The 20,405-nt window shown below is 58.1% G+C and overlaps 1 protein-coding gene and 1 non-coding gene across 4 annotated transcripts; one reads left to right on the top strand and one right to left on the bottom strand.

Moving 5' to 3' along the window:
• R3HDM4 (R3H domain containing 4) lies at positions 1-17,092 on the top strand. 3 transcript variants are annotated; one of them, XM_054473557.2, is made up of 8 exons: positions 1-144; positions 11,773-11,927; positions 12,357-12,481; positions 12,962-13,085; positions 13,636-13,721; positions 14,096-14,181; positions 14,317-14,372; positions 16,065-17,092. In XM_054473557.2, the coding sequence occupies exons 1-8, from the start codon at positions 74-76 to the stop codon at positions 16,166-16,168; spliced, it is 807 nt and encodes a 268-aa protein (XP_054329532.1). In that variant the 5' UTR covers positions 1-73; the 3' UTR covers positions 16,169-17,092. The 3 variants fall into 3 exon arrangements, with proteins under 3 accessions (XP_054329532.1, XP_063514352.1, XP_054329533.1); XM_054473558.2 differs by having other exon boundaries at positions 7-144; positions 14,317-14,374; positions 16,054-17,092; XM_063658282.1 differs by having other exon boundaries at positions 14,317-17,092.
• Positions 17,093-20,066: 2,974 nt separating this feature from the next.
• Positions 20,067-20,173, bottom strand: LOC129026103 (U6 spliceosomal RNA). Its single transcript, XR_008497436.1, has one exon. It is a non-coding gene; the product is annotated as a U6 spliceosomal RNA (small nuclear RNA).
• Positions 20,174-20,405: the final 232 nt, after the last annotated feature.

The following is a 20,405-nucleotide window of genomic DNA, read 5'->3' as shown; positions in this document are numbered from 1 at the left end:
GGGCGCCCGTCACTTCCTGCCCGGCCCGGTGAAGGCCCTGCCGGGCGGCGGCGACAGCGACAGCGTGCGAGCCATGGTCGCGCTGGAGAACCCCGAGTGCGCCCCGGAGGCGGCGGAGGGCACCCCGGGCGGGCGGCGGCTGCTGTGAGCGCGGGCGGGCGGGGCGCGGCGGGCGCCGGGGGCTGGGCTCCCTCCCCTGAGATCCTCTCCCCGCCTCCCCTCCCCTCCTTTCCCTCCCCTCCCCTCGCTCCCTTCGCTCCCCTCGCTCCCCTTGCTCCTCTTCCGGGGCTTCAGCCTGTCCCGCCTTCCCTTCTCGCCCGCTGTGGACCCCCAGGCTGGGTGGGGGGTCTTCATTGTTACTCAGCGGGGACACCCCTCCTGGCGCTTCGGGGGCTCGCTGGGGGAGGGGACCCGGGTCCGCGTTCCCGCTTACCTGTTCCGCCCCCCACTCCCCGGTCCGCGCCCCACTCCCCGGTCCGCGCCCCACTCCCCGGTCCGCGCCCCACTCCCCGGTCCGCGCCCCACTCCCCGGTCCGCGCCCCACTCCCCGGTCCGCGCCCCCACTCCCGGGTCCGCCCCCCCAACTCCTTGGTCCGTGCCCCCACTGCCTGGTCTTCGCCTCCACTCCCCAGGTCCGCCTCCCCCACTCCCCGGGTCTGCGCCCCCACTCCCGGGTCCGACCCCCCACTCCCCGGTCCGTCCCCCCACTCCCCCGGTCTGCGCCTCCACTCCTCCCCGTGTCCGCCCCCCCACTCCTCCCCGTGTCCGCCCCCCCACTCCCCGGTCCGCTCCCCAACTCCCCGGTCCGCCCCCCCACTCCCCGGTCCGCCCCCCCTCCCCGGTCCGCGCCCCCACTCCCGGGTCCGCCCCCCCACTCCCCGGTCCGCCCCCCCACTCCCGGGTCCGTCCCCCCACTCCCCGGTCCGCCCCCCCACTCCCCGGTCCGCCCCCCCACTCCCGGGTCCGCCCCCCCACTCCCCGGTCCGCCCCCCCACTCCCCGGTCCGCCCCCCCACTCCCCGGTCCGCCCGCCCACTCCCCGGTCTGCCCCCCCACTCCCCGGGTCCGCGCCCCCACTCCTCCCCCGTCCGCCCCCCCACTCCCGGGTCCGCCCCCCCACTCCCGGGTCCGCCCCCCCACTCCCGGGTCCGCGCCCCCACTCCCCGGTCCGCGCCCCCACTCCTCCCCCGTCCGCCCCCCCACTCCCCGGGTCCGCGCCCCCACTCCCCCGTCCGCCCCCCCACTCCCGGGTCCGCCCCCCCACTCCCCGGTCCGCGCCCCCACTCCTCCCCCGTCCGCCCCCCCACTCCCCGGGTCCGCGCCCCCACTCCCCCGTCCGCCCCCCCACTCCCGGGTCCGCCCCCCCACTCCCCGGTCCGCGCCCCCACTCCTCCCCCGTCCGCCCCCCCACTCCCCGGGTCCGCGCCCCCACTCCTCCCCCGTCCGCCCCCCCACTCCCCGGTCTGCCCCCCGACTCCCGGGTCTGCCCCCCACTCCCCGGGCCCCGAGGTGCCAGCCATGGAGCCTCCCGCCAGAGGGTCCTGGGCCCCTGTCCGCGGGTCGGGGTTCACCCACGCGGCCATGCACTCCAGCCTGGTCCCTGCCACACGCCCGGCCCCACTCGCCCTGTGGGCTTGTCTGCGCCCCCTGCCTTTCCGGGCAGACCCGGCTCCTTGCTCTCCTTTGGGTAAATCCCCACAACCCTTGTGGGTTAAAACCCGGCAAGCAGGAGCCTGCGCGTCCTTCCCGGGGGACCCGGAAGCGGGGCGGTCTGTGCGGGGCTCAGCCGTGTGTCACCCCGGCCCGCACAGGGACCCGGGGACCCAGAGTGCGCCCCTGGGGTCCGTGTTGGTGGGGGGCGAAGAGGCAGCGCGTGTTCCGTTCCTGCCTCCTCCGTGTGCGGACGGCGCCACCTGGGCAGGTTATTTTATGCTTCCATGCCTCAGTTTCCCCTTCTGTAGAATGGGATAGTAAGTGTGGCCCCTTCTCCGAGTGGTGGGGGTTACCGAGCTAGCACTGCGGCGGGCCCAGAAAACGGGCGTGTCCATTGTCTCATTACTAATTATCGTTAATGTTTTATTGGTTATTTTAGTAGCATTAATATTTTGAGACGGAGTCTTGCTCTGTCGCCCAGGCTGGAGTGCAGTGGCACAATCTTGCTTCGCTGCAACCTCCACCTCCTGGGTTCAAGCGATTCTCGTGCGGCAGTCTCCCCAGTAGCTGGGATTACAGGCGCCAGCCACCACACTCAGCTAATTGTTGTATTTTTAGTAGAGCTGGGGTTTCATCATGTTGGCCAGGATGGTCTTGATTTCCTGACCTCATAATCTGCTTGCCTCGGCCTCCCAAAGTGCTGGGATTACAGGTGTGAGCGACTGCACCCGACCTTTAGTATTATTTGTATTTATTTATTTATTTGTTTATTTTTTTGAGACAGACTCTCACTCTGTCGCCCAGGCTGGAGTGCAGTGGGGCAATCTCGGCTCACTGCAAGCTCCGCCTCCCGGGTTCACGCCATTCTCCTGCCTCAGCCTCCTGAGTAGCTGGGACTACAGGCGCCCGCCACCACGCCCAGCTAATTTTTTTGTATTTTTAGTAGAGACAGGGTTTTGCCGTGTTTGCCAGGATGGTCTCGATCTCCTGACCTCGTGATCTGCCCGCCTCGGCCTCCCAAAGTGCTGGGATTACAGGTGTGAGTCACCGCGCCGGCTAGTATTATTTTTAAATGATTTATTACTATCATCGTTATTATGTTTATTATATCATCATTATTATCTCCACCCAGAGGCCATACCCATCTCTACAGAGGTGATTTGTATCTGAAGGAGAAAGGATGCGTCTTTGATTGGTTGATTGGTTAATTGATTGGAGACAGAGTCTCGGTCTATTGGCCAGGCTGGAGCAGAGGATGCTTTTTTTTTTTTTTTTTTTCCCCATATTAGAGACGGGGTCTTGCTAACTTGTCCAAGCTGGTCTCAAACTTCTGGGCTCAAGCCATCCTCCCTCCTCGGCCTCCCAAAGTGTTGGGATTACAGGCGTGAGCCACTGCACCCAGCCTAGTAGTATTATTATTAATACAGGGTCTCACTCTGTCACCCAGGTTTGATCACAGCTCACTGCATCCTCTACCTTCGGGCTCAGGCGATCCTCCTGCCCCAGCCTCCTGAGTAGCTAGGACCACAGGTGTGCACCACCATGCCTGGCTAATTTTTTTTTTTTTTTTTTTGAGACGGAGTTTCGCTCTTGTTGCCCAGGCTGGAGTACAATAGTGTGATCTCAGCTCACTGCAACCTCCGCCTCCCAGGTTCAAGCAATTCTCCTCCCTCAACCTCCTGAGTAGCTGGGATTACAGGCATGTGCCACCACACCCAGCTAATTTTGTATTTTTAGTAGAGACGGAGTTTCTCCATGTTGGTCAGGCTGGTCTCGAACTCCCAACCTCAGATGATCCACCGGCCTCGACCTCCCAAAGTGCTGGGATTACAGGCATGAGCCACAGCGCCTGGCCTGGCTAATTTTTTAATTTGTCGTAGAGACGAGGGTCTTACTATGTTGCCTAGGCTGGTCTCGAACTCCTGGACTCAAGGGATCCACCTGTCTTGGGCTCACAAAGAGCTGGGATTACAGGCGTGAGCCACTGCACCCACGTAACGTCTCCTCTAAGGGGGCCTTGAACCACCTGGAGTGGGCATTTACCCTCAAAATGGGCTCTTCTTCCTGGGTCTTCTGTTTTGTTTTGTTTTTTTTTTGTGTGGGGGTTGGGGGGACGGGGTCTTGCTCTGTCACCCAGGCTGGAGTGCAGTGGCGCGATCTCAGCTCACGGTAACCTTGGCCTCCCAGGTTCAAGTGATTCTCCTGCCTCAGCTTCCTGAGTGGCTGGGATTACAAGCACGTGCCACCACGCCTGGCTAATTTTTGTAATTTTAGTAGAGACGAGGTTTCACCATGTTGGCCAGGCTGGTCTCAAACTCCTGACCTCAGGTGATCCACCTGCCTCAGCCTCCCAAAGTGCTGGGATTGCAGGCATGAACCACCACGCCTGGCACCCTGGGTCTTCTTGAAGCCCAGGTGTAGTGACTCCTGTGTAACTATGTAAATACACTCATGTTTCCGCTCTCAGCCCTCAGTCTCTGGGTGTTTACCTGCCAGCTGTGTCCTGGTGGGGGGTTGGGGACTGCTGGGGGCCGCCACAGTCTGCCCCACCCCAGGCTGAGTCACCTCCACCCTGAGCCCTGGCTTCCTGATGCACAAGTGGGTTCCTCTCTTGCTGTCTCTTGTGAGTTCCTGGGGGAGGGGCCAGTGCTGGGAAAGGTGTGTTTTTGCCCACGGGACTGAGGGTTCACAGTTCCCCTCTCAAAATCTGCAAGGAGTAGAATTGGAAGTGGCCAGGAGGCCTGTTCCCCCAAACCCCAGCAGCTCCCCAGCTTGGGCTGCCCCCCACTCTGTGGACACACATCCTCGAGCCTTCAGGGTCCAGGAAGCCTCAGATACCCCCACTGGGTCCTCAGTTCCCTCATGTGTAAAGTGGTCTTGTTGAGTGGTGTGGGAAACAGATGAACCAGCCCTTGGGAAGTGTGTCAACGGAAGTTTAGTTATTCATTCAACAAACAGGCAGTGAGCGCCGCTGTGGGCTGGTCACAGGCTGGGACCGAGGGCAGCGGTGGGGGGGGTGAACCCTGTCTTGTTCTGTGGGTCTAGTGAGCTAGTGATTAAGGAGCAAAGAAGTAAACAGGCCGGCTGGGGCCAGTTGGTTTCCAGAGCTTCCTCGTAAGGCTGACTGGGCTAGGTGGGGGGCGGGGCCATTCCTGGGGGTGGTGAACACAGCTGAGGCTGGAATGAGCAGGTGTATCAGGCAGAGACTGGGGCTCCCTGAGTTTGGGGCACTGTGTGGAGGGGCCTGTGGCTGGGCATGGGTTTTTTGTTGTTTTTTTTTTTTTAGGACAGTCTCATTCTGTCACCCAGGCTGGAGTGCAGTGGTACGATCTCGGCTCACTGCAGACTTCACCTCCCGGGTTCAAGTGATTCTCCTGCCTCAGTCTCCTGAGTAGCTGGGACCACAGGCGCCCACCACTACGCCTGGATAACTTTTTTGTATTTTTAATAGAGACGGGGGTTTCACCACGTTGGCCAGGCTGGTCTCAAACTCTTGGCCTCAAGTGATCCACCTGCCTCAGCTTCCCAACGTGCTGGGATTAGAAGCGTGAACCACCGTGCCCGGCAAGGCATGGGGATTTTGATGTGGTCTTCCTGTTCCTTCCATTTCTGGAGAGGAGTGTCAGTGATTCCCAGGCCCCACTGTCTACCCCAGAGGCCAGATGTTTTTTTGTTTTTCTTTTTTTTGGAGACAGAGTCTCTCGCTCTGTCGCCCAGGCTGGAGTGCAATGGTGCGATCTCAGCTCACTGCAACCTCCACCTCCCAGGTTCAAGCAGTTCTGCCTCAGCCTCCCAAGTAGCTGGGACTACAGGCGTGCGCCACCACTCCTGGCTAATTTTTGTATTTTTGTAGAGACAGGGTTTTACCATGTTGGCCAGGATGGTCTCCATCTCTTGACCTCATGATCCGCCCGCCTCGGCCTCCCAGAGTGCTGGGATGACAAACTTGAAGATGTTTCTTAATTTCCTGCTGGAAACTGGTTGAAGTCAGCTAGCTCCATCTGATGGTGGGACTCGATTTCCAGTGCTCAGTTCAGCACTAGAGGCCCAGGGGAGGGTGGTGAGCCCTGAGATACCAAACGAAACAGGCGAAGGCCCTTGTGTTGCAGTGCTAGGCCAAGGGGGAGCCGCCTGGGCCTGGGATGCTGGGGAGCCACGGGCTGTGCTGAAGCAGGGGAAGGAGTGAGCAGGTCCTTGTGGGCCTGGAGGAGAGGCCTGTGGGGCTTTGGTATGAGGGGCAGTGAGGGAAGCAGGGTAGCTCTGGGGGAGTTCTGGGTCAGACCCAGGTTCACATCCGGCTCCTTGCATTGTCTGGGTAGTGGTGGGGGACAGCCCCGCCTCTCCAAGCCTCAGATCCTTCATCTGTAAAATGGGGTGATACCAGGCCCATTGCTGGGAGGGCTTGAGCTGTGTCACCGAGCCCCACCCCCTCTGACTTTCCCGAGGGCTCCCCTCAGATGTCACTTGTTATCAGCCCTGTCCAGCTGCTGGGGTGGAGAAGTAGGCCCCGGGGACTCAGGGGGGATTGTGGGTGAATCTGGGGCATGGGACAGAGTGCTCCAGCCTCAGGGAGGCAGCTTCAGGCTGATCCAGCTTCAGAGACGCTGGCTTAACATGACCCTGTATTCCCACTGAGTGCCCGTTGGCTGCTGTGCTCCGTGCTGAGGGCATGGTCCACCACCTCCTTCTCCAGCTGCCCTCTTTGCAGCAATGGGAGCTTGGGCGGTGACTTTGTGCCTTGGTTTACAAATCTGTATGATGGGGGCCGGGCGTGGTGGCTCATGCCTGTAATCCCAGCACTTTGGGAGGCCGAGGCAGGCGGATCACTTAAGGTCAGGAGTTCGAGACCAGCCTGCCAACATGGTGAAACCCCGTCTTTACTAAAAATACAAAAATTAACCAGGCGTGGTGGTGGGCGCCTATAATCCCAGCTACTCGGGAGACTGAGGCAGGAAACTCGGTTGAACCAGGGAGGTGGAGGTTGCAGTGAGCCAAGATGGCACAACTGCACTGCAGCCTGGGCAACAGAGTGAGACTCCTTCTCAAAACAAAACAAAACAAAACAAAAAACCCAAATCTGCATAATGGGCATCAAAGTAATAGCACTTGCCTCCCAGGGGACAGCACAGGTAACAGGAAATGAGCCCAACATGGGGAAAATACTCAGTCCAGGGATACTTATGATCAAAAGCAGTGTGGCATGGCTGAGGGGTGAGTTCCCCATCATAGGAGGAAAACAAGCAAGTGGCAGCTGAGATGAGGGGAATTCGTCCCAGGCCATTTTGGCTCTGAGTGGCCCTTTTGGCTCTGAGTACCCCTCCCAGACCAACTTGTTCCCACTTTTTGAGAGAGGGCTGTTAAAGGTTGCAGGGTGAGCCAGGCACAGTGGCTCACACCCATAATCCCAGCACTTTGGGAGGCCGAGGTGGGTGGATCACGAGGTCAGGAGTTTGAGACCAGCCTGACCAACATGGTGAAATCCCGTCTCTACTAAAAATAAAAAATTAGCCAGCCACGGTGGCGCGTGCCTGTAATCCCAGCTACTCGGGAGACTGAGGCAGAAGAATCACTTGAACCTGGGAGGCAGAGGTTGCAGTGAGCTGAGATCGCACCACTGCACTCCAGCATGGGCAACAGAGGGAGACTCTGCCTCAAAAAAAAAAAAAAAAAAAATGCCGGGCGTGGTGGCTCACACCTGTAATCCCAGCACTTTGGGAGGCCAAGGTGGGCAGATCACGAGGTCAGGAGATCGAGACCACCCTGGCTAACACAGTAAAACCCCGTCTCTACTAAAAATACAAAAAATTAGCCGGGCATGGTGGCGGGCGCTTGTAGTCCCAGCTACTCGGGAGGCTGAGGCAGGAGAATGGTGTGAACCCGGGAGGCGGAGCTTGCCGTGAGCCAAGATTGAGCCAGTGCACTCCAGCCGGGGCGACAGAGCGAGACTCTGTCTCAAAAAAAAAAAAATCCCATCTCTATTAAAAATAAATAAAAAATTAGCCAGGTGTGGTGGCAGGCGCCTGTATACCCAGCTACTCGGGAGGCCGAGGCAGGAGAATCACTTGAACCTGGGAGGCAGAGGTTGCAGTGAGCTGAGATCGCACCACTGCGCTCCAGCCTGGGTGACAGAGCGAGACTCTGTCTCAAAAAAAAAAAAAAAAGGGGGTATTTTCAGGGTGAAGCTTCGTAGCTGGGGTTCACACCCTGGGCTGAGATTCCAGGACCTGTACTGCTAACACTGCAGCCCGGCGAGGAGGTGATTTCAGAGTTTCCAGGCTTGCCTGGGCCATTGAGTTCTGAGCACCTGGTCCAGGGTGGAAGCTTGACCTGTGCCTCTGCCTGCAGGTCCCTATTGGTGGGTACTTGTGCATATGTGAGGTTTTTGTTCTGATGACTTTTCATAGATTTTTGCCGCAGTCTGTGGAGACTGTACTGTTTATCTGCCTGTCCCCTTCCCCCGCTTCAGGCAGCCCTGGGTCTCCTCACCTTGCTTACTTTTTTTTTTTTTTTTTTTGAGACAGAGTCTCGCCCTGTCGCCCAGGCTAGAGTGCAGTGGCACGATCTTGGCTTACTGCAACCTCCACCTCCCAGGTTCAAGTGATTCTCCTGCCTCAGCCTCCCTAGTAGCTGGGACTCCAGGTGCCTGCCACCACACCTGGCTAATTTTTTTTTTTTTTTTTTTTGAGACAGAGTTTCACTCTTGTTGCCCAGGCTGGAGTGCAACGGCATGATCTTGGCTCACCGCAACCTCCATCTCCTGGGTTCAAGCAATTCTCCTGCCTCGGCCTCTCGAATAGCTGGGATTACAGGCATGCGCCACCATGCCCAGCTAATTTTTGTATTTTTAGTAGAGATGGGGGTTTCTCCACGTTGGTCAGGATGGTCTGGAACTCCTGGCCTCAGGAGATCCGCCCCCCCCTCAGCTTCCCAAAGTGTTGGGATTACAGGCATGAGCCACTGCGCCCAGCGTACTTTTTTTTTTTTTTTGAGACCAAGTCTCGCTCTGTTCACCAGGCTGGAGTGCAGTGGCACAATCTTGGCTCACTGCAACCTCTGCTTCCCAGGTTCAAGCGATTCTCCTGCCTCAGCCTCCTGTGTAACTGGGATTACAGGCGCCCGCCGCCACACCCAGCTCATTTTTTGTATTTTTAGTAGAGACGGGGTTTCACCATGTTGGCCAGGGTGGTCTTGAACTCCTGACCTCAAGTGATCCGCCTACCTCGGCCTCCCAAAGTGCTGGGAACACAGGCGTGAGCCACCGCGCCCGCCAATCAGCTTGTTTACTTTTGATTGAGATGTAACAGCTGGTCTGTAAAGTGCACAGACTTAAGCCTTGAGGACTCTTTACATGTGTGTGGACCCTGGCGAGCACTGCCCTCATTTCTGGCCCCCTTGACTGCATTTCTTTTTTTTTCGTTTTTAAGGCAGAGTCTTGGTCTGTCACCCAGGCTGGAGTGCAGTGGTACGATCTCAGCTCACTGCAGCCTCCACCTTCTGGGCTCAAGTGATCCTCCCGCGTCAGCCTCCTGAGCAGCGGGGACCATGATGTTGCCCAGGCTGGTCTCGAACTCCTGGCCTCAAGCTATCCTTCCTCCTCACCTTCCCAAAGCTCTGGGATTACAGGCATGAGCCACTGTGCCCGGCTTCCCTCGACTGAATCTTGTCTCAACTGGCCTAGAGTTTCCAAGCGTTTTCCAGTCTTTTGGGGGTTGCAGGGGTGGGGTGGGTTGCTTTTAATTTTTGTGTTGAGAACAATGGATGCTATTAGGGATTTTGGACTGTGGACTCTCTTGGAATCACGGAATTTTTATTGAGGATTGATTTGGTGGTTATTTTTTTGAGTGTCCCCTCCTGTGTACTAGGCATGGCTGTGAGTGCCGGGGGTGGGGGTTACAGCCAGCCAGCAAACCCGGGCTGCCTGTGCAAAGGTCCGAGGCGGGACTGGAAATCGTGACTTGAAAGTAGCAGCAGCCAGGAGGTGCCACTGTGGGGTTGGAGCACAATGTGTTTCAGGCGGGGTGGAGTTAGGAGATAAGGGTGGAGCCGATCCTGGTATCTCCAGACCCTGGAGGCCATGGTCAGCCCTGTGGTGTGGGGGTTTGTGAGCCCAGTGGAGCTAGCTTTACGGTTTTTTGTTTGGTTTTTGAGACAGAGTCTCACTCTGTCGCCCAGGCTGGGGTGCAGTGGCGCGATCTTGGCTCACTGCAAGCTCCGCCTCCCGGGTTCACGCCATTCTCCTGCCTCAGCCTCCCCAGCAGCTGGGACTACAGGCACCCGCCACCACACCCGGCTAATTTTTTGTATTTTTAGTGGAGACGGGGTTTCACTGTGTTAGCCAGGATGGTCTCGATCTCCTGTCCTTGTGATCTGCCCACCTCAGTCTCCCAAAGTGCTGGGATGACAGGCGTGAGCCACTGCGCCCGTCCTGTTTGTTTTGAGACACGGTCTTGCTCTGTTGTCCAGGCTGGAGTGCGCGGTATTGCAGTCACAGCTCATTGCAGCCTCAAACTCCCCAGGCTCAAGGGATCCACCCACCTTGGGCTGCCAAAGTGCTGGGATTACATGAGCCCCCACACCCAGCTTGTGTGGTTTTTCCTTGCCAGAAAAATCCCCATCCAAGAGGCCCCACCCCCACCAGCCTGCTTCCAGGGTGCTGGGTGGCTGCTGTGCACACCTACCTCCCCCCAAACCTCACCCGCTTGTTTCCCAGGTGCCTGGTGGCTGCTGTGCGTGCCTATCCCCCCTCCCCCCAACCATCCGCTTCCCGGGTGCCGGGTGGCTGCTGTGCGTACTTACCCCTCCACCACTTGCTTCCCGGGTGGCTGCCTATTCCCCCCACCCGCCCCCCCTGCACTGAGTGGCTTGGCCCTTGGATTCTCGGTGGGAGGCCCAGCTGTGACAGCTAATCCATCTCCACAGTTAATGCCATTTGCTCCGGCCAGGCCGATTAGCTCTGGGGGGGGCCGCTGAAGCCCCACTGGCCCAGGGGATGGGGGACATTAAGCGGGGGTTGGGGGGGCTGAGGCATCACCTTGAGCTTCTGGGGCTGTTTACTGGCTCCTCAGCTGCTGGAGGTGGGGGATGTGGATAAAATCAAGTTTCTTGACTCTCTGTTTCTGAAGGAAGCCGTTCACATCCCAAAGGCTGTGGGCCTTGCTGGCTTACAGCTAACACCTTGAACACTGGGGTTGGGGGTGGGTGGCAGCTTTTCTCGGTCATTCACCTGCTGTGTGACTTTGGGCAAGTGTCTTCACTTCTCTGAGCCTCAGTTTACTAATCTGTCATCACAGTTTTTTGTTTTTTTTTGAGACAGGGTCTTACTCCGATGCCCAGGCTGGAGCGCGGTGGCACAATCTCAGCTCACTGCAGCCTCCGCCTCCCGGGTTCAAGCGATTCTCTCACCTTAGCCTCCTGAGTAAGCTGAGATTACAGGCGCACACCACCACACCTGATTCATTTTTGTATTTTTTTGGTAGAGACAGGGTTTCACCATGTTGGCCAGGCTGGTCTTCAACCCCTGACCTCAAGTGATCCACCCACCTTGGCCTCCCGATGTGCTGGGATTATAGGCATGAACCAATCAATGTGCTTGACCTAATTTTTTTTTTTTTTTTTGGACAGAGTCTTGCTCTGTTGGCCAGGCTGGAGTGCAGTGGTGCCATATGCAACCTCGACCTCCTGGACTTAAGTGATCCTCCTGCCTCAGGCCCCTGAGTAGCTGGGGCTACAGGCATGTACCAGCACACCGGTTAATTTTTTAATTATTTTTTTTTTGTGGAGACAGAAAAAAATAATAGTCTTTTTTATTTCATAGTCTTGCTATGTTGCTTAGGCTGGTCTTGAACCCCTGAGCTCAAGTGATCCGCCGGCCTCAGCCTCCCACAGTGCTGGGATCACAGGCATGAGCCACCACACCTGGCCCGTCTTCACAATTGTATCTGCTTCCTGGGTGATGTGAGGATGAAACAAAATAGGATTTTAAGGGCCCAGGACTTCACACATCGTAGGGGTGAGCTCTCCATTGCTGGGAGAAACCAAGCGGGCCATGGCTGTGGTAGGGCTCTTCTCGGAGATCCTGGCCAGCCTTGGCCCTGAGGACCACCCTTGCCCCGGCCCACAGGCCCCTTCCCAGCTGCCTGCCTGCCCTAGCCAGCTCCCAGGTGAAGAGGCTCTCGGCTTCCAGGCGGAAACAGCACTTCATCAACCAGGCAGTGCGGAACTCAGACCTCGTGCCCAAGGCCAAGGGGCGGAAGAGCCTCCAGCGCCTGGAGAACAGTGAGCAGGGGTCGGGAGGCGCCTCCTGGGGACTCCTGGGCCTTGTAGAATGGCGTGCATGTCGGTGTTATCTGTTATGCCTCCCATGAGCTGTGCCTGGGTGGGGCTGGGGACCCAAAGAGGTGTCAGCTGTAGGCCGGGGGACCATATAAATAGAGCCAGACACAGGCACCCCCTGGACTCTTGGATCAGGGCTGGGTGGGAGGGCACCCTGGGCATTGGAGCTGGGGCTTTAAAGGATATGTAGGAGTTTGACAAGCCAGAACCTGGAGTCTAGGTGGTTTCTGTACCTTCTGGGGAAGACAGTTGGAGCATGGAGGTGTGGAGGCTGAGATGATAAAAAAGGAGGAAGGCTAGTTCTTGGGTCCCCATAGTGCCTGGGGGTCCCCGAATGCCACCCAGGCCCAGAGAGCATCTGTTTCCACCTAGCCCAGTACCTCCTGACCCTGCTGGAGACAGATGGGGGCCCGCCTGGGCTGGAGGACGGGGACTTGGCACCCCCTGCATCACCAGGCATTTTTGCCGAGGCCTGCAACAACGCCACCTACGTGGAGGTGCGGCCCCCGACCCCCTCGCTCCCTCCACGGGGGGACCCCGGCAGCTCCTCATCAGTTCTCCTACGGCCAGGCCATCGCCTGTGCCCGTCCCCCCGCCAGGAGCACCCGCCCACTTCTGGTCTCCTAATGAAGGCCCCTCAGTCTCCTTTGGGGTCCCCAGACCAGGCCAGAATCCCCACCCCACCCCTGGAACCTTCGAGCTCCTGGATTCACCTGCCCAACACGTTTGGGAACCCTCCAACGATTGCAGGAGTGTTTCACCTCAATCCCCCCCACCCCGAGACAGCTGGGCCCATCCCTGTTCCTGGCTTCCCTGCGCTCAGCTCAGGGCCCGACACAAGCAGCGGCCCCTCAGTGGACAGAGGTGATCGCAGGAGCGCGTCCACGTGCTTGGCGGCCTTCCGTGCCCATTTGCCCGGGGATGTCAGCCCAGCCCCGGCGTCTCATGGCAAGCCTGCCTCTCTGCCTCTCTTCCAGGTCTGGAACGATTTCATGAACCGCTCCGGGGAGGAGCAGGAGCGGGTTCTTCGCTACCTGGAGGATGAGGGCAGGAGCAAGGCGCGGAGGAGGGGCCCTGGCCGGGGGGAGGACCGGAGGAGAGGTGCGGGCCTGGCTGGGGCGGGTGTGGGTGGGGCCAGGGCATGGATGGGGGCGGGGCCTGGGGTGGGTGGGGCCGGGACGGGGAGGGGAGGGTATGGATGGGGTGTGGGCGGGGGCCTGGAGTGGGTTGGACCTAGTGTGTGGGTGGGGCCAGAGTATGGATGAGGACAGGGCAATGGGGTGTGTGGGGCCGGGATGGGGTAGGTAGGATATGGATGGGGCGGGACATGGAGTGGATGTGGCCAGGATGTGGGGGCAGGATTTGGATGGCAGTGGGTAGGGGTGGTGCCTGGAGATGGATGGGGGTGGGGCTAGCTGGCTTGTGTGGGCCTAGAGTGAGTGGGGCCTCATGTCTAGCTGGGGTGAACATACAGGTGGGGGTAGGGTCTGCTGGCTGGGTGGGGCCACAGTATTGGTGAAGGTGTGGTTTGGTGGGCAGGAGAAGCCAAGGCATAGATGGGCGTGGTCTTCCCCAGGTGGGCGTGGTCTGGCAGGTGGGCAGGGCCAGTACGAGCGCCCCAAGACTGCCCCTTGTTCCCCCACTCCTGCAGAGGATCCTGCCTATACACCCCGCGAGTGCTTCCAGCGCATCAGCCGGCGTCTGCGAGCCGTCCTGAAGCGCAGCCGCATCCCCATGGTGAGTGCGGGATTGCCGGGCCTCCCCTTTCTACCAGCCTGGTCTTTTTTGAAGGCCTGTTTCCCAGGCACAAGTTCTCACCCGGTGCAGGTCGTGTCCGGGGAAATAGGGCAGGATACAGACAGCGGGACCAGGGCCCTGAGTAGGAGGGCGGGGGCAACGAAGGCGGGCACCGCAGGGTGTGTAGGAGTTTCCTCTGCGGAAGGCACAGGCAGGAGGTGGCATGGTGGCCTCAGAGACAGTTAAGCAGCCTCACGTGGTGGGTCAGAGGTCATATTTGAGCCCAGCGCTGTGGGCTCCTGGGAGCCCTGGACCTCCCTGGCCGCCCACCCGCAGGTCCCGCAGTTCCCTGACCACCTGGCCGCCCTCCCCAGGAAACGCTGGAGACCTGGGAGGAGCGGCTGCTTCGGTTCTTCTCCGTGTCCCCCCAGGCCGTGTACACAGCAATGCTGGACAACAGGTAAGTGGGGGCGGCCAGGTGAGCGGACCCTCCCAGGCTGCAGCCAGGTGGGTGGACCGCCCCCAGGCTGTGGCCAGGTGGGCGGACACCCCACGCTGCGGCCCCTGCAAGGCGCTCACTGCCGGTTCCCCACAGCTTCGAGAGGCTCCTGCTGCACGCCGTCTGCCAGTACATGGACCTCATCTCGGCCAGTAAGTGCCGGTGGCCCCCAAGACCTCAAGTTGGCCAGCTCAACCTGGGAAAGTGGCCGGGGTCTCAGGGGTCTGGTTCCTCAGAGTGGGGCTTGATGGGGAGGTAGGGAACGGGGCCGGAGTGGGGACGCTACGAACTCAGGGGTGGCAGTGGGACCCTGCCTTGAATTCACCAGAAGCTCCCTGCATATTCGGCCCCACGCAGGGTGACCGCAGACACAACCAGGCTGCTGGACACAGATGCTCCTTCATCTACATCTTCGGGGCCCGGGGTGGGGGTGATGAAGCCTGGATTTGAGGGACCTCCCAGAGCCAGAGATAAGATGGGGGAACGCAGTGTCTGGAAGGTTCGCATTTAACTCTAAGGCCTCCCGCCTACCACACATGGGACCTCAGGCGAGACCCCCTACTGGCCCCTGGGTTCCACTTTTCCAACGGGGCTCAGTCTCAGAACTCACCCCCTAGTGAAGGTCTGTGCAGGCGCCGCTGGCCTCAGGCACCCCATCTGGTCCTGAGCCTCTCACACCTGTCTCTGCCGCTGGCCTGGAGTTGCCAAGGCGACGGTTTCCGTGGCAACCTGATGATGCCTCCCTCTGTTCCCTCTGTGGGAGATGCAGCCCCCATGCCTGCCTCTGCTCAGAACATCGCGCCTTGGCTGGGGGTGCGGGGCTTGGAGCTTGGTGGGTGTGGAGCTGTGGTCCTGACGCGGAAGAGGAGGGGTCCCAGCAAGATGGGGAGTAGAGGACTGGGGTCCCAGGCAGAGGGGACTGCTGAGGCACGGAGCTCACATGGGACATGGCTCGTTTTTTTTGTTTTGGTTGGTTAGGTTTGGTTTTTTTTGAGACAGAGTCTCATTCTGCCGCCCAGGCTGGAGTGCAGTGGCCTAATCTAGGCTCACTGCAACCTCCACCTCCGGGTTCAAGCGATTCTCCTGCCTCAGCCTCCCGAGTAGCTGGGACTACAGGTGCCCGCCAGCACGACCGGCTAATTTTTTGTATTTTTTTTTTTTTTTTAGTAGAGACGGGGTTTCACGGTGTTGGCCAGGATGGTCTCTATCTGACCTCGCGGTCCGCCCGCCTCGGCCTCCCAAAGTGCTGGGATTACAAGCTTCAGCCACCGCGCCCAGCCCTAGAGACAGGGTTTCACCATGTTGGTCAGGCTGGTCTCAACCTCCTGACCTCAGATGATCCTCCTGCCTTGGCCTCCCAGAGTGCTGGGATTACAGGCATGAGCCACTGCGCCTGGCCAGGTCATTCATTTTTTTGCAGTGAGGGGGAGATGGGGAAGGGGAGGCTGGTGGGAGCTGGACCACTCAGGACCTGGGTGCCTCAAAGCCACCTCTGCAGGGCAGGGAGCCTGAGGGGAGGCCGGACACTCCACCAGGCAGGCGTGTGAGTGGCCATGCGGCCTCACGCCCCCTGCGTTTCAGGGTCCCCATCTGCACAGTGGAATGAGTGCCAGCGGGGAGTGAGATGGGCCCAAGGAGAGTGCTCCTGTAGGGAGCCTTAGGTGTTCTTGTGAGCCAGGCTCCTGGACCTGGGGGCTTAGGGCCAGCCAGGCCGCAGTGACCAGCACACACCAGCTGGCGGCGACCTCCCTGGGAAGAAGCGAGGGCCTTGCGGGTCCGAGGCACCTCTACCTGCCGCGGCTCCCAAATTCCTCCCATTCTTGCCCCACTGGTCCCTTCTGCAGGTGCCGACCTGGAGGGGAAGCGGCAGATGAAGGTCAGTAATCGGCACCTGGATTTCCTGCCGCCGGGGCTGCTCCTGTCCGCCTACCTGGAGCAGCACAGCTGATGGCGGCCCCGCGGAGACCCCGCTGCCGCCTCGCCCAGCCGCCAAGCCCTCCGATACCTTCGGCTAAAATATCTTTCATATTTTTAGAATTTGTCCTCGGAAACCTTTTTCACTTGGGGTGGTCTCTCTCACTCTGCCCCCTCCTCACGCAGCTCTTGGCAGTCAACAGACGCTGGTGGCTGGGGCTGCCCATGCCATCCCAGCTCCAAGCTTCCCACTCCGGGACTTGTATTTGGGTGGGGAGACCTGACCTGGGCGTGTTCCTGTTTCTTCATCGTTGAGCTTTTCTGGCCCGGTCTGAAGCTCAAGTGAGGAGGGGGAGGCTGGGTTTTTATCACTTTTAATGAATTTGGTGTGATTTGTTGTAGATTTTTAAATTTCCCTTTTGGAGAGAAAAACCAAAAATACTCACCCCACTGGTAAAACATGGGTCTTGGTCCCAGCCCCTCCCAGTTTTTAGCTTGAATGAGGGTGGGGTCTCTGGGACCCTGCCCCTCATGCCAGAAGCATCTTATGTTGTACGTGTGTGTGCGCGTGTGCCCTGAGACCCAGGACAGAAGCCACGGTCCTAAGAGCTGGTTTTATCCTCGTTGTTCTGCGTGTCCTCCCCCACGCCACCTGTGTCAGGGCTCAGGGTCGCCTGCTTTATACGAGCCTGCCTCCTTTCCTCCCCTGCTTTATGCTGGGGGTCCAGGACTTCCAGCCAGAAGCCTCTGCCCTTGCACTACCTTGTCTGTCCCCCCTGTCCCGTGTCCCCCCGTCCCCCAGCCTGACTCCTGCCTGATAGCTCCTGTGTCCCCATGCTGGTCCTCCTGGCCCAGGCTGCAGGAGCCAGGCTGGGGGGCCTCCCCACCCCGTCGCTGCGTGTGGGTAATTGTGTTTTGGGGGAAAGTGGGGAATTTAATAAATTTCTGGTGCTCTGGCCTCAGGCTATGTGTGTTTTTCTTCGGGGCAGGGCCAGGGGTTTAGTAGGTCCTGGCCACCAAGGGCTGCAGGTGCCCCCCTGGCTCCTCTGCCCTTGGATGCCTGGGTTCAAACCCTGGCTCTGCCACACACCTGCCGTGTGACCTTGGGTGAGTGGCTTGTACGAGTGCCTTGGGACCCCTGTAGACCTTGGGTGAGTGGCTTGTACGAGTGCCTTGGGGCCCCTGTAGACCTTGGGTGAGTGGCTTGTACGAGTGCCTTGGGGCCCCTGTAATGGAGAGTCTCACACAGGGGGCTTGAAATGACAGAAGGCCAGCGCAGTAGCTCACGCCTGTGATCCCAGCACCTTGGGAGGCCAAGGCAGGAGGATCGCTTGTGCCCACGAGTTTGAAACCAGTCAGGGCAACATAGCAAGACCCTGCCTCTACAAAACATGAGAGAAATTAGCAGGGTTGGCTGGACGCGGTGGCTCACGCCTGTAAGGCCAGCACTTTGGGGATGCCGAGGCAGGTGGATCACGAGGTCAGGAGTTCAAGACCAGCCTCACCAACATGGAGAAACCCCGTCTCTACTAAAAATACAAAATTAACTGGGTGTGGTGGTGCATGCCTGTAATCCCAGCTACTCAGGAGGCTGAGGCAGGAGAATTGCTTGAACCCAGGTGGTAGAGGCTGCAGTGAGCTGAGATCGCACCTTTGCACTCCAGCCTGGGCAACGAGCAAAACTCTGTCACACACACACACACACAAATTAGCAGGGTGTGGTGTGCGTCTGCATTCCCAGCTACTTGGGAGGCTGAGGTGGGAGGATCACTTGAGCCTGGGAGGCTGAGGCTGCAGTAAGCTGAGACCGTGCCTCTGTACTTCAGCCTGGGTACGGAGGAAGGCCCTATGTGAAAGAAAAGCAAAAGGGAAATCTATCTTCTCACAATGCTGGAGGTAGAAGAATGAGGTCACGGTGTCTGCAGGGCAGTGCTTCCTCCAGCATCTCTAGGGGAGGAGCCTTCCTGCCTTTCCTGGTTTCTGGGGACTTCGTGTGTCCATGGCTTGTGGCCACATTGCTGCGGTCTCATCTCCAAGTGGCCGTTTTCCCTGTGTGTTATGTCTTGTCTTGACATCGTCCTCTCCTCACATGTCTGTGCTCAAATATCCATCTCTATGACGCCCGTCATTGGGTTAGGCCCACGCTAATCACCTCCTTTTAACCTGATTACCTCTGCAAAGACCCTGTTTCCAAATAAGGTCACATTCTGAGGTAGTGGGAGTTAGGAATTCAACCTTTTTTTTTTTTTTTTAGACAGGGTCTGGCTGTGTTGCCCTGGCTGGAGTGCAGTAGTGCAATCCCAGCTCACTGCAGCCTTGACCTCCCAGACTGAAGTGATCCTCCCACTTTTGCCTCCTGAGTAACTGGGCCTACAGGTGTGCATCACCCCACCCAGCTATTTTATTTATTTATGTATTTATTTATTTTGAGAGAGAGTCTTGCTCTGTCCCCCAGGCTGGAGTGCAGTGGCGCAATCTCAGCTCACTGCAACCTCCACCTCCTGGGTTCAAGTGATTCTCCTGCCTCAACCTCCCAAGTAGCTGGGATTACAGGCATGTGTCACCATGCCCAGCTAATATTTTTGTATTTTTAGTAGAGATGTGGTTTCAACATGTTGGCCAGGCTAGTCTTGAACTCCTGTTCTCAGGTGATCTGCCTGCCTCAGCCTCCCAAAGTTCAGGGATTACAGGCCTGAGCCACCCTGCCCAGCGCCCCCCCTCCCCCACCCCATTAATTTTTAATTTTTTTTGTAGAGACGGTGTCTGGCTATGTTTCCCAGGCTGGTCTCGAACTCAAGCTGTCCTCCGACCTTGGCCTCCCAAAGTGCTGGGATTACAGGTGTGTGCCACCACACCCGGGCCCCTGAGAATGTTAAACCCCTACCTGCTGCCTGGGAATGGGGATTTTCTGTAAGATCACTGAGTGGCCCTCTTGGAGAACTGAACCCTGATCCAGAAAAAACACTCTGATATTTGGGCCATTGTTAACTTGTAATTTTGGAACAGTTTTATATTTGCAGAATTCTTGCAAAAATCATGCAGTGAGGCTGCGGTGGCTCACGCCTATAATCCCAGCACTTTGGGAGGCCGGGGTGGAAGGAGGGCTTGAGGCCTGGAGTTTGAAATCAGCCTGGGCAACATAGTGAGACCTCATCGCTATTAAATTTTTAAAAAACAGGCTGGGCGCGGTGGCTCACGCCTGTAATCCCAGCACTTTGGGAGGCTGAGGCAGGCAGATCACCAGGTCAAGAGACTGAGACCATTCTGGCCAACATGGTGAAACTCCGTCTCTGTTAAAATTCAAGAATTTGTTGGGCGTGGTGGTGCGCGCCTGTAGTCCCAGCTACTCGGGAGGCTGAGGCAGGAGAATCGTTTGAGCCCGGAAGGCGGAGGTTGCAGCGAGCTGAGATCGCGCTACTGCACTCCAGCCTGGGCCACAGAGCGAGACCCTGTCTCAAAAAATAAAAATAAAAATAAAAATAGAAGAGCACAACATCCATTGCATTAAACTGGCTTTTGGAGGAGGAGGTGGGAATGGGGTTGGAAGTAGGAATACTCAACGGGGTCCGTGACTTGGCTTACAGGACTTCGCTTACGGTTTCCCTACTCTTGGACATTAGAAAATGGAAGAAAGGCCGGGCGCAGTGGCTCACACCTGTAATCCCAGCACTCTGGGAAGCCGAGGCGGGCGGATCAGGAGGTCAGGAGATCCAGACCACCCTGGCCAACATGGTGAAACCCTGTCTCTACCAAAAATACAAAAATTACCCGGGCATGGTGGCACATGCTTATAATCCCAGCTACTCGGGAGGCTGAGGCAGGAGAATCGCTTCAACCCAGGAGGTGGAGGTGGCAACGAGTTAAGATCGTGCCATTGCATTCCAGCCTGGGCAACAGAGCAAGATTCCGTCTCGGGGAGGGAAAAATGGAAAGAAAATATGGAACGCTTCACGAATTTGCGTGTCATCCTTGCGCAGGGGCCATGCTAATCTTCTCTGTATCGTTCCAATTTTAGTATATGTGCTGCCGAAGCGAGCACGAACATCTGCCTACACCACCAGCTATTTAAAGGCCCTGAAACAAATTTCTGTACACATAGGGCGACTTCTCTTAAATGATCTAAAGATTTAACCTCTATTTATATTAGTGCAATGTGTAATGTCACTAACGTAGTTATTGACTGGAGTTGAGAAAGTGCTCGTTGTTCTACCAAATATAGCTACGATGGCTGCTGGGAATTACTGGAAATGCTCGTATGCAAATAGACACGG

This window comes from Pongo pygmaeus, chromosome 20, assembly GCF_028885625.2.
Source record: "Pongo pygmaeus isolate AG05252 chromosome 20, NHGRI_mPonPyg2-v2.0_pri, whole genome shotgun sequence".
NCBI classification, from domain to species: domain Eukaryota; kingdom Metazoa; phylum Chordata; class Mammalia; order Primates; family Hominidae; genus Pongo; species Pongo pygmaeus.
This window is presented reverse-complemented; position numbering and strand designations above follow the sequence as displayed.